At 43.0% G+C, this 13,306-nt stretch overlaps 1 protein-coding gene across 4 annotated transcripts in view; it reads right to left on the reverse strand.

Moving 5' to 3' along the window:
* Positions 1 to 11,375, reverse strand: part of SMPX (small muscle protein X-linked) — a 50,264-nt gene extending 38,889 nt beyond the window's left edge. For 3 of the 4 annotated variants that reach the window (XM_028482211.2, XM_028482214.2, XM_028482213.2), the window contains exons 1-2: positions 11,171 to 11,375; positions 6,880 to 6,936 (exon numbers count right to left, since the gene is read on the reverse strand). In XM_028482211.2, the coding sequence (XP_028338012.1) occupies positions 6,880 to 6,918 (39 nt within the window). In that variant the 5' untranslated portion in view covers positions 6,919 to 6,936; positions 11,171 to 11,375. The remainder of the gene's footprint in view (positions 1 to 6,879; positions 6,937 to 11,170) is intronic. The other variant, XM_007126584.3, reaches the window with a different exon arrangement.
* Positions 11,376 to 13,306: the final 1,931 nt, after the last annotated feature.

A 13,306-nucleotide genomic window follows, 5' to 3' on the forward strand; every position in this document is an offset into this window, starting at 1 on the left:
GTTTGGAATATGAGCTACGTTTTTATGAAAGAATAAACAAACAGAAATCAATGACCTGGAGTTGTTATAAGGTTGGACTTCCTTCTCTATATAGATTCTGTATAAGTGTAAAGGAAGCAGGCTTTTGTTTTTTCCTTTTGTAACACCTTCCCTTGCTTTTTTTTCCCTCCTTGAGATTTATTCATCTTAGATATTTCTAAATATGCCCCTGACATAGCAGACCCAGTGCATCACTTTCCCAAGCTATACATACTTTGTTACATCCTCAAAGTTGGAATGGAAAAAATCTACTAGATCATCTTTTGCCAGAACAGGATACAGTTCCCTGATAATAGACCTATCTGATGTGAAATGAATACTACACTTGATCTCACCAGGTGAAGAAAAGCCGAAAGAATTCCCTGTAAGTTAATTCCACTAGTCCCTTAATTATTTGTATTGTTCTCTTGCTTGGCTCCAGGCTTTGAGCCCGAGAATTCTGGAAACAGTATTCCCTCCACAGCCACTCCTGTGTGACTTACAGTGCAATGGCATCTTTCCCCAGTGGGCTGGATTCTGTAGCTGCTAGCCACTGGATACTGACAATCCCACTCCGCTTTGCTTTCCAGAGCCCTTGTTCTCTTATCTCCCCCTCCCTTTTCGTCCCCACTCCGTCTCTCCTTTTAGCCCTCAGGCTTTTGGAGTTTCCTCCCATTGCATATTTGTTTCAGATGACTCCCCACGGGTTCTATCTTTAGTTTTCCAAGGTCTCCAGCAGCACCTGCCAGAATCTATAGCCTCCCCCATGCCTTTCTCCCAGCCGCTGGAGGAGGAACCCCTATAGGGTTGCATTTTACAGTGTTTCTTTCTGTGCTTTCCTATTCTTACAGTCCTAGTGCTTCTCTGAATGGAGCAGGATGTGGCATTTTGAGATTTCTAGCATCTTCACAGAAGACTCTCAGAAAGAGGGGTGTTTTACCAATAGCTAATTTTAAAAGATTTCTTATTTGTTATATTAGCCTAAATTAGAAAGACAGACAGACACACACACACACACGCACACACACACACACACACATACACACACCAACTAAAATATATCCAACCCATTTTAAAATAAAGCTCTGTATCGCTAGAATGCATAACTTCTTTGTCTTTAGGGATTCTTGAAATGTGAAATAGATTCAGAACACACAGAACTTTCCCACTCAATACAATTTTGAGAAACTCCCACTCAGCCACTGTTTTTCACCCAAGATGGTTCATACTGAAAGGTTGGTTTTTTTTTTTTTCCCCCTCTGTTCTCAACACTTTTTGTTCTCTTCAATAATTTCCTGAGTGACTCAACTGTAGTCTTGTCATCCAGGGGAAAGTAGATTTCAATAATGTACCGTACAGCTATTAAGAGAATGTCTACAATCGGTTGAAGGCAGGTTGTATTTCTGAAGTGCTTGTGAATGTCAGCCTCAAAAAATGACATCCCTTAGTCAGTATATGTCACCAATACGGAGCCCTGGCAGAGCAGCAAAGACCACCAGCTGGAGGTAGCTCTAGAGTCAAACTGCTACATTTCAAGTTCTGGCTACACTTCAAAGAAACCAGCAGTGGAAATCATAAACAATGTGTTATAGTGGTTTACCTAAGAAAGAAACAGTAGATCCAAGGTCAAAGGAAAAACATGTGCCAAATGAAAGTTCATATTTTATCTTTCACATTTAAATGCAATAGTAAAGGAAGGTATGTATCATCATTATTTATTATTAGCTTTAATAAATGTATTTGATTAACTGACCAGCCATGGATGGTGATAGTCTGTTCCTTTGTACCAACGATTGTCATATACCTGAAATCTTTTTTAAACTGGAAATCCTTGATGGAATTAGAGTCCCTAACACCTGTCTGTAAATATTTTTGTGGGGCTGTTTTCTTCCACGGAGCCCTTATGCCCTGAGCAATGGAGACTGGAAGCGCAATGGTAACGGGTGGGGAAGGGAAAGAAGTACTAAAACTCAGGGCATCAAGATATTCTGTTCTACACGTGGATTGGGTGACAATGGAAACTTCCCATGGTAGGAAGCCACACACTAGCTAATGATGCAAGGCTCACATAATCATTCCTCTAAAATGTATGATAAAGGAGTTAGTTTTAGTCTCACAAGCAGCTTGATTAAGTCAATTAAGCAGAGAGTTGGGATTCAGTGGCCACGGTCATTTGTATTTCAAGACCATGTTTGTTACTGATTCACTTTACTTTGTACTTTTCACTCCTAGCCAACTTACATTTAAGATGACTTTAATCAGTGTAAGCTATTAGCTGCTTCTGCTGAAATGCTGGCACCCTTTCTGAATGTCAGTTGAGGGCTTTAAAAGGGAGGACCCAGCATCCATAAAATGGTAATTGTCCTTCAAGTAGCCTTGGTAGTTATGATTACCCTTTAGGTGCTCCGCACCCACTCCTCCATCTTCACTCTCGGTGCCGGGGAGGAGATGGTAAGTAGTGAGACTAGTCACTGTTGCAAAATGGTTCCAAACATGGGCTTTGGGATCAGGCAGCTCGGGTTCAGTTCCTGACTCTCCTACTCACAGGCTGTGTGATCCTGGGTGAGTTTTTTTGCTTCTCCAAACCTTTCGTTATAATCCATGGAAATCCAATTGCATTGTGCCAAGTACATAGTAAACCCTGAAGAAAACTGACTATTATTATCGTCCTAATAATAAACCTTAGAAGTTACTCTCAAGAAGTTCATGGACTATTAGAAGCTGGACAGAGGCTTACAGGTCATTTAATACAACATCCCCGCCCCCTGCCCTTTGCAGCTCATGAGGACCGGGGTGTGAAGTCACGGAGCAGAGCTATGACTAGGGCACAGGACTCTTTTCCGTTCAAGCATGAACCTCTCAGATCTCACGGGAAAGGACAAATAATACTCAGCTTACTTTGATCAATGGTGAAGAGAAAGGGCCAGGGACGACTCAGAGGACATTGGCTCTGGGTGGGCTGAGGCCCTGGGGAGGCCCATGGCGGTTGCCAAAAGGGGTGTGTTCAGGAAGAAGGGGAAGGACAGGCAGGTGCTGCCAGTGGTCAGTGTCACTTGGTCTCATTAGACTTACCAAACAGATCGCTGATGGGATTAGATTTCCCGGCAGCTCTAGCTTTCCCCACCAGCTGTCATGTCAAATTCTTTCGTCTGAAGGGATCAGACCCACTGTGCCTAGTGTGCTGATGTTACCTTGGTTGCAACTCCATTCCCATCAACAGTGGGGTTTAACAAGCAGCCTACAGAGCACAGAACTGGGGTCAGCAAACTACGGCCCATGGGCCACATCCAACCTGCCACCTGTTTTTGTAAATAAACTTTCATTGGCACACAGCCACACCCATTCATGTATGTATTGCCTATGGCTGCTTTTGTGCTGTAACAGTAGAGCTGAATAGTGCAGCAGAGGCCCAGTGATCTGTAAATCTTAAAGTATTGATTACTATCTGGTCCTTTACAGAAAAGGTGGGCCAACGTCTGGTCTAGAGGCTTATCAGCTGCTTAGGAGACAAAGGCCCTCTCCAGACTATGGAAAAATTAGCTGACTCCATCAGGATATTTTTATGTCCCTGGGATAAATGAGATTTCACTAATACAACTGAAAAGTAATGCAGACTTAGATAGAATCCCCTTACAATTCAAAGGCCATCTCTTCTTCAGCGTGGATGTGAAAGACAACTGTCCATCTCCTCTGAGGGTGGGTCTGATTCTGGCCTCCCGCTTATTCTGGGGCAGGGAGGAGATGGAAGCAGCTGAAGAGAAAACAAGGCCATTCCATGCATTACTTGGATAATTAGAAGAGCCATCTCTTAAGGACTTTGTGTGCTTATAAACTAGGGACTTGCCATACATTATTTTCTTTATTCATTATAACAATCCTGTTAAGTGGTATGATTGTCCTCATTTTACAGAAGGGTAAACTAAGGGTGAACTAAGGTCACAGAGTTAGTGAGTGGCCAGGTAGAGATTTATAACCATTTGGCTCCATGTTGTCTGGTGTACATAGGTGCAGTAATTCAACTACCTATGCCTGACTGTTAGAAATATGGTTGACAGAGGCTTAAATTTGCTCAACCCAGACAAAATAGAGATCTAAGTCATTACTTCTAGAAGTTTGCAGTGCCAAATACTATCCTACAAGATACTCATTTAAAAGGTCCAGTATGTTTAGAAAACATTGTATACATCACCGCCTTCTTGGAAATATATGAAGACATTAGCAAGTTATGGACTCTGAGAAATCCTGCAGTAAAGATCCTATTCAACTTTGCTTAATGTTGTGTTCCCAAACGCTTTAGCATGGAACCCTTTAACTAACAACATCCCATAAAACTGCTCTTCCAGGAGATGCACTTTGGGAACTGTTGAACCACATGATTACGATGATGATGATTGATGATAATGGCTAATATTTATTGAGCAATTACAATGAGCCAGGAACTGGCCTAAGCACTTACAAGTATTGATTCATTTAACCCTCGCAGCAATCCTATGAGCTCACATGTTATTAATTCCCCACTTGACAGATGAGGAAACTGAGGCACAAAGAGGATAAAACAACTTGCCCAAAGTCGCATAGCTAGTGAGTCCTGGAGACCATGAGCTCCTCAAACTCAAGGATCAGGTTTCAGTTCATCTTTGCAAAGCTAACACTTAGTATGGTGCCTGGAACAAAGTATGCACCCAGAATGTGACAGTTGAACTGAATTGGAAATGAGATCCTAATAAAAAGAAGTGACTAGAGTGTGTTGAATGGAACATTTAAGATCTTTAGTATTTATACAACGAGGGCACTCCTTCATCAGCTGGGGTTTCTATTTGTTCCACACAAGACCATAGCCTAGGTAATGTTCCTACTACAAAGCATTTTGTATAGAGTAACCATTTTCATTTTTTATTTAATAGACCCTACATTTAATGCAGAAATGATAGGAAAATATCCGATAGCGCAGATCCTATTTAGCCACAAGAAATAGTATTTCATTTGAAGGTGCATTAAATTAGGCTTTCTGTCTGGCATAAAATATATTAAGAGAGGCAATACCACATCCATAAGGAAGCAGTGCCTTTGTTGGTAGAGTAGATGGATTTTTTTTTTAAATACAGTATAATAACAGCTATTGAGAACAGTCAATAGCAGCTTTTTAAATATTACAGACCTAAAAATATATCAAGGTCAAAATTAATAGATAAAATACAGGTGAATTTTCAGTGTAGATTTGAGGGAGGCCAGGAAGCACTAAGGAAGAAGAATCAACACACTTTCAGCTATAAAAGGAAGAGAATAAAAGGCAGCCTGAGAGACTATGTTTTTGTGTCCTGCAAAATAAAAAGGAAATTTTATGTTTAGCACTTTGAGGGCTTCAAATGCAGTGATTAAATGGTATTATTTTTTGTCACTTTAACACAGAGCATTCTGGAATGATAAGTATTATAGTAGCAATGTGGCCCTTAATGAGGGCTTACTGTGCTGTTTTAAGCATCTTATACGTGTAGCCCTAGGAGGTGAGTACTGTCCCCATTTTACAGATGTGGAAACAGAGGCAGAGAAGTAAAGTAGGTAAAGTAGTTTTCCCGTGATCCCACACCAGTACAAAATGGATTAAGGATTCAAACTCCACTAATCTGGCTTCACAGCCCATGCCACTAACAGCTGTACACACTGGGTAAAAGAGAAGGTTCAAAGGCTCAAGGATGCTCACAGGCCTGGGAGGCAAAATGAATTCTACTACCACTGTCAGGGTACGTACATCAGAAACTCACTAGGTGGACACCAGAGGGGCAAACATGGCAATGCAGAGTTGAATCCTTACCAATGGGCCCTTCCTTGGTGGTTTGTTCTGTGACAGGTTTCCAGAGGTTGGTATATATCTTACCACTTAAGAACCCCATCCATTTAAGGCTATGCATTAGTCATGACGGGTAAAGATACGTCCCTCCACCCACTTCCACCACCGGTGTGTGCTAGGATTCCTCACCCCACAATCTGACCACATGCATGTCCCTTCAAAATACAGTCAGTTCCTTATGAGTAGGTGTAGGTATGATGGTGCATCAGACCCCAAGTATCCAGAAACTACCATATGCTGTGCAGTATTCAGGAAAGCCCAGGGAAAAAAAGTTTTAAAGTTCCTTTAGAGAAAGTACAAATGGCTCCATCTTGATGGAAAGGAAAGATGGAATTTTGCAATAAAGCATCGTGCCCACCGTCTCAGTGTGGGAGCCACTTGAGAGTTAAACACCAAGATCTTAAGAGAAATAACAAATTTAGTATTGAGTCAAAACAAATACTAAAATTTTCTCCGTAATTGTGTTCTAAAATGCCTGCTTCCCCCTCCCCTTATTGTGGGTAACACTTAAGTCAGATGAAACAACCAAAGAATTTGTTTGTTGAGAGGGCATGAGGAGACATAATAGCATACGGACCTTAAAAGATAAACACCCAAGCCTTGGGAAGAACACTTGACAAGAAAAGGATGTTATTTAAAGAAAGATGTATTCTAAACAGATGAGTCAACAGACTCAATTGGATATAAAAATGGAAATTGAATTTTTAAATTCCGATCGATGAGCATATCAAAAACTTACACATCAAAAAGCATATCAAAGAACATACACACTTCATTTTTGTCGAAGACCATTTAATTCTCATTTGTAAACTTTGACTCCCTTACAAAACTAGCTTCTCCCTTCTCAGTTGTACATTACCAGCCTTATATCCTTCGTTAATTGTACCTTACACGAGTCTTTCTTTTCTTTTTGAAGTGAATCATCAGTTGGGGTGAACAGTCACAAAAAGTCTGATTTATTAAGCAAACAGACTGGAAGTTGCTGATGTTAAGACACAAATATGTCTACTTACCTGGATGGCTCTGACATTGGAAACTGGCTGTTTCGACATATCGACAAGGTCTTATCCCTAAAAAAACAGGTAAGAAACTGTTAGAGGTGGCGGCATTCAGATTCTCAATCGTGATAAATTTGAATTTAACTCATGATTCAACTGGGCAGTCACCCCTTTCACTGGGCGTATATTCTTTCAGTCTCAGTTTCCGGTTACTTAGAGACTCTCCTTCCTAATGCCTTAGGGAGAGGGAACACTAGAGCGCTGGATAAATCATTCAGGAGGAGAAATGCTGAGATGCCTCGCCCCTGATGCTCATGATAGGCAATCAGAAACTTGAAAGGCGCTATCATCTCCTTCCCTGCCCTCTTGCCCCCCTGCCAAGAACAGCAAAGCAAAGAGGTTGTGGGAATAAAACACCCTTGTTTGGGGCCTCAGAAGCTTTCTGCTTGAAACTGAACTTTTGATCTGAACCGAGTTGTTGCCAGGACTGCACGTCAGTCCATCGGGACCGCCTCGCCTCCGTCAAACACCCAAAGAGAAGTGGCCCGTACCGCGTTCTTACTACTGCGATGCTCCCTGCTCGCTGTGCACGTGTCTGCTCTGCACAGAGACCTGGGGGACGTGGGCCGCGTCTCCCTGCTCTGGGCGTCCAGAGCCTGGGCTCTGTAAACCAGGCAGCTGGCAGGCAAGCCTCACCTCTGTCTTCTTTTCTTTTAAGGAATCAGTCTCAGAAGGCAAACAGGACTTATGTGACCATGTCAGATCCCTAAGAGGTAGCAGTGCTTCCTTCCCAAAGGAGCTTTGCTTTCTTTCAGTTCGTGAGACCTGACTTAGAGCCCAGGGACTAGTGGCCGAGGTTTACTGGGGCTCAGGGAGCAGGGAACAGCCCAGCTCTGTACAAGTGATGTTATAGCTTGGTCTATTAAATGTCGACAGGATGGAGTGAAAAAGTTTGAAATTCAGTGAATTAAAAACACGCTGCTTTTTAAACCCAAATGATAAACCGGGTTGACTAGAGTTTCCTCAATTGACTGGTGTAAGTGTGTGGGCTCACTGGTGAGTCAGTGAACACCGAGAGCCGTGTTGGCATTTGCTGCACGTCCGGTGTCCTCTGGACTACGTCAGTCAACATCTCTAGGCCCGTTTCCTCTTCCTTAAATTTCACCTGCTTTACAGGTTGTGGTACGACTCAGAATGACATAAGGTTCCTGAAAATGCCTTGCGAACTGTAAAGCATGGTGCAAATAAGTATTGTTTTATTGCCATTGCCCTTAGCTGGAGACTTTTTAGTTCTATACTGGTCTACAGCTCTAAGTACAGAGTAAAAACTGCTGTAGTGATGCCCCACATACTTTAGAGATAAAATTTATGATCTGAGAACTCTGAAACACTTCCTTTTTTTTTTCTGAGGTCTTCAAAGTCTTAGGCTCTATTATACGAAGTTAAACAATTACATAATTTTTTAAAATCTCTGTAATTAGTATACTCAACTGTATAGTCCTTGGAGTCACATACATGAAAACAATGGGATTTTTTTTTAAGTTTCACCTGAATGTTTTGGTAATATACAGATACAGCCTCCATGCATAAGGGTCTAGGTAGAATTATTTTCAATATGGTTAAATAATTAGGGACTTCCCTGGTGGAGCAGTGGTTAAGAATCCGCCTGCCAATGCAGGGGACACGAGATCGAGCCCTGGTCCGGGAAGATCCCACATGCTGCAGAGCAACTAAGCCCGTGCGCCACAACTACTGAGCCTGTGCTCTAGAGCCCACGAGCCACAACTACTCGAGTGCCACAACTACTGAAGTCCAGGCACCTGGAGCCCGTGCTCGGCAACAAGAGAAGCCTGTGCACCGCAACGAAGAGTAGCCCCCGCTCGCCACAACTAGTGAAAGCCCGAGCGCAGCAACGAAGACCCAGCACAGCCAAAAATAAATAAATTTATTAAAAAATAAATAAATTTATTTTTTTAATATGGTTAAAAAATTAAAAAGCAATAACATGTTGAACAATTAGGAATGCATTTTTGCTCTATGATATGTTTCAGATAGGTTGCTGTCTTTCCTGCAGTGTCAAAAAGTCAATGAAGGATTTTTAATTTTTGGATCTAGGACACACAGCTCAATTTCAAAAGGAAAAGCTTGGTAGTTTAATTTTTTTTTTTTTTTTTTTGTGGTACGCGGGCCTCTCACTGCCGTGGCCTCTCCCGTCGCGGAGCACAGGCTCCGGACGCGCAGGCTCAGCGGCCACGGCTCACGGGCCCAGCCGCTCCGCGGCATGTGGGATCTTCCCGGACCGGGGCACGAACCCGTGTCCCCTGCATCGGCAGGCGGACGCGCAACCACTGTGCCACCAGGGAAGCCCTTGGTAGTTTAATTTTTAATGTTTCTATTCCTCAAAAGCTATTAGAAGACATGCAAAGCAATAATTTTCACAGGACTTTAAATATCTCATCATATAGCATTCTCTGTACGTGTACAATTAAAGTTTAACTAATATCACTTGGGAACTTTAAAAAATTTATTGTATGTCAATTTGAAATGTGGGGATTAGGAATTTCTTTATGTTATTACAATAGCAAGTTGAAATGTGGAAAAAAATCAGGCAATGAATGATTGTGCTATTTATACCACACTGACTTTTTTTTTAATTAGGCTGATTTTGTTTTTTCGCTAAAGTCCTAGATTGCTTTGTATTTTGTGGACCTCTCAGCCTAGCGGATGGATATTCCTTGGGCCTTGTATAGCATTGGTATAATCTCATTTGCATACAAATTCCTTCTTAACATATACGTCAATCTGCGAGACAGACACCTCTAGAAAGTTGGTCAGATCCCAGCTCTCATTCCTTGCAAACGGGCTAGATAACGTTTGTGTAAATCATTTCTGCAGCCGTTCCCGCTGTCCTCATTATTCTCAGAGAAATCAGGGCAAAGCACACTGATGAATAAAAATAGACAGTGTTCCCTGGCTCTTTCCCTGGCCTTGCGTTCACCTCCATTAGGGATGCAGGGTGTAGAATGCACCTTCCTTCTGTATCTGCATGCCTCATCCCAGGACCAAAAAAGAAAGCTATGCCTTAGATGCACAACTCCACTCACACCGGGGCCACAGCTTTTCATCCAAAGAGGTACTCTTTAAAGCACTCTATTACTGTGTCTCCTGGTTCTGGCTACAATTTGAGAACATGGAAAGTTTTACCAGGCATATGTTGACTTTTACAAAGCCTATACTACAATGGAAATGCTTGCCGGCTTAGCACAGTTGAGTTTTCCTGGCAGTTCTGCAAGTCAGTGGGGATCTTTAATGGTCCGTATGCTGAGTCATGTACAATATACCTCTGCTGGTATTTGATTGGACAGCATCTAATATCTGACTTCTGAGTAAGACTCTTTCACTTACTAAAAATTTGTCAACATTAATATCGCTAATTTAATAAGCAGGGATTCAGAGGAAAATAAATCAATATATGGAGAGAGGGAGCTTCGTTTGTTCTTTTTAAAGGTCAATTAAGTGGCTACAGCTCAGTCTCACAGGGAATTATCTTCTGTCTGCTGCTAAAAATAATTCCCAAGAAGGGTGTAGAAAGATGTTCAGCTGTCTGAACTAAGTCTTTATTCAACTCTGCCTGAGATATGCCGAGAGGGAAGAGACACAGCATTGCCACGTATCAGAATCTGGTGCCCACATAGGGAGAGACAGGGCTGCTGCCCTCTACTCTGCTGGGTATGGGGAACACTGCGATTGAAGTGAGGCTTTCAAAAAGATGGGTCTGGAGTATTATTGGATCTATAGGTTGATAGAACTTTACCACTGAGGCCAAGCCTGGTGCTTAGGGAGAGGAGAAAAGCGTTTTAAACTTGTACTGTGTTAACAGCTCTGGCAATAATTTGCATTTAGGTAAACCAAAGAGCTAGCATTATAGCTTTTCTCTGACCCAAATTCTCCTGATTATTTCTAGGCTTACAGCCCGAATCAGTCTGCCGCTGACTGACTGTAATCCTGGCCATAAGAATCAAAATGATCTCATGTTCAGGGTCACAGTCATCATATCTGGACCGTGGAAATTTTCTTAATGTCCCTATCAATGAAAACTGCTTTTAGTTCAATATTCTTTCAACCTCCCTGCCCCCCAACAATTTATAAAACAGAAGCAGCAACATCACCAATGAACAGTGAATTTACAAGGAAGCTACACCCACTGGTTACAATCCTACAAAGTTATAAGTAGCCACTTCAAGTTAGGTAGCAAGGAAATTTCCTTCAGAAAGCCCAGTTGCCTGAGCTGGGTCCTCCTGCTTACCTGGTTTATGTACTTGTTTCCTGCCTGAGGAAAGTTCCAGGCAGCCAGGTGCAAGAATACAAGGCTCCTCAGTGAGTGGAAGGGACGCCCGGTGTCCTCTGAGCTGCGATCTCAGTTCCGATGCTTTTCATGTGGCTGAAATAGCTCAAGTGCTCCGTGCCTCACCCGGTATTGAGAGCTGCTCCTGGCTCGGGGCTGGAGGGGAACTCGGTTTAAGGATAAGTGTTAAAGAGAATTCCTGTCATAGCTCACAGTTGTTCTTCCTAAATATAGAGTTTGATACAAGCCATACGCTGCCTCCAAAAGGCTTGACCGTGCTGAAAGCAGGGCTCAAATGTCAGCCGGAAGGTGGCTCCGGAATCTTACTGCCTTCCTAATCTTCCAGAAGATGCCGGTTGTGTTTTCTCACAGCTTCTGAGGGGGCACAGGAAAGTTTGAAAAGTAGGAAAAGTTTCTATCTTTAGCTTTATTACCCAGAGGTGAGAAGACCCAAAGTGTTCGAAAAAAATTGGAGAGAGGTGGCATGGCACCACAAACAGTGTTTGAGTCCTCGCTTGGTCACTGAGGAGCTGAGAAAGTTACTTCATAATCAACACTCAGTCAGATTATGATGAACTACCAGATATCATCCTTTTCGTCGGTCAAAAATGGTCACAGATCAACTGACTCGTGTGGTTCCAGGGCCCAGCGTCCTTGCTCTCTCTGCTCTCTACCGCCCCTACTCGTGGCAATGACTTTGGCCCTACAGCACGTGAGGCAACAGAACAAAACAAAAGAGAAAATATCTATCTTAAGTATGACAAGGGCCAGGACCAGGTATGAGGCAAAATACTTTTTAAAGAGAACACTGCCAAATCCTAAAGTACATGCTCATTATTTTTAACACTACTTTTAATTTTTTTTTTTTTTTTTTTTACTTCTCTAGCCTCTAAAACTATCTTTGCGTAGAACTCCCCTTCAGTAGAAGGACTAAACAGAGTGGGCTCACTTATAATTCATCCAGTGGATGAAAGTGAGGGATGACTGAGTCCCTGACAGCACGGTCAGCTGCTGACCCATCACCAGCAACCAGTCCTCTCGTTATGTGAGGCAAAGAAGCTCCGATCTGTATGAGCCCTTAAAGTCAGATGTCAGTTCCCTGCAACTGAATGCATCCCAAACACTTGATTTCAGGTCAGTAAAGAGAAAACCAACTTTCCAGTAACTTAGGAGGTCAGCAGATAATTGTGCATCATCTCAGTTTGGGGCTCACCATTAAGTTCTGTTTATGTACTGTTTAAAAGAATTGTGTCTTCAAAATTCAGTTTAGACATTGTACTTTGAGATCATATGGCACCAAAAGTGAGTTCTTTACACACTGGGGAAGAGATTAGGGTAGGCACCTTAATATTTCCCCAGATGTTTGGCTGCTTCTCTGTGTTCAGAGCCCTTCACCAGACAACAATGAGCCATTTTTGACCCCTGGCCCTGCAGCCAGCCCATACATTTTGCCACAGTCCTTTTGCCCCCACTGACCCCTCAGTAGCTACTGGTGTGGCATATGTCAAGGAAAGTGCTCCTGGCGGCAGTGCCTTGTACACAAGGCTGGCCCAACATGGACGTAGCTGCTTCTGTGGGAAGAACTGAGGCGAGCTTCATAATCGGGACTTCTGGAGCCATAAGTGACAGAAATGCAAAGTGAACTAGTTTAAGCCCTGAGGAGGTGTGGCCGACACTGTTGATGTCTTTCTCAGTATTGCTCTGCCCACCTGAGTTCTGCAGCTATAGACAGTCCTCAGGACACTGTCAGCTTCTCACCTCAAAAACCTGAATCTCTCTGCTTCTCCGCATTGGGGCTCTCTCCATCTCCAAGGCAGGTTGCCTGGGTGTGCTGCAGGCATGACCCAGAAGTGCCAGGGAGCAGACACCCCTAGGGACAAATCTCAGCCGGTGGGGATGGAAGTCGGTGATAAACGCCCCACCTCCCCATCCTCTGGTGGAATGACTGTGAGATATGGTCCAGTTTCCAGAGGTCCCCAGCAGGACTGAGCCTCAGTTGCCCACAGCAGGAAACGACTTGCTCATTATTACACCCTTATTGGTTTTTTCCTTTCCCTCTCTCACTTCCCCACTCCCTCACTTACGTTCTCTGAGATC

The sequence above is a fragment of the Physeter macrocephalus genome, chromosome 21, assembly GCF_002837175.3.
Source record: "Physeter macrocephalus isolate SW-GA chromosome 21, ASM283717v5, whole genome shotgun sequence".
Lineage (NCBI taxonomy): Eukaryota > Metazoa > Chordata > Mammalia > Artiodactyla > Physeteridae > Physeter > Physeter macrocephalus.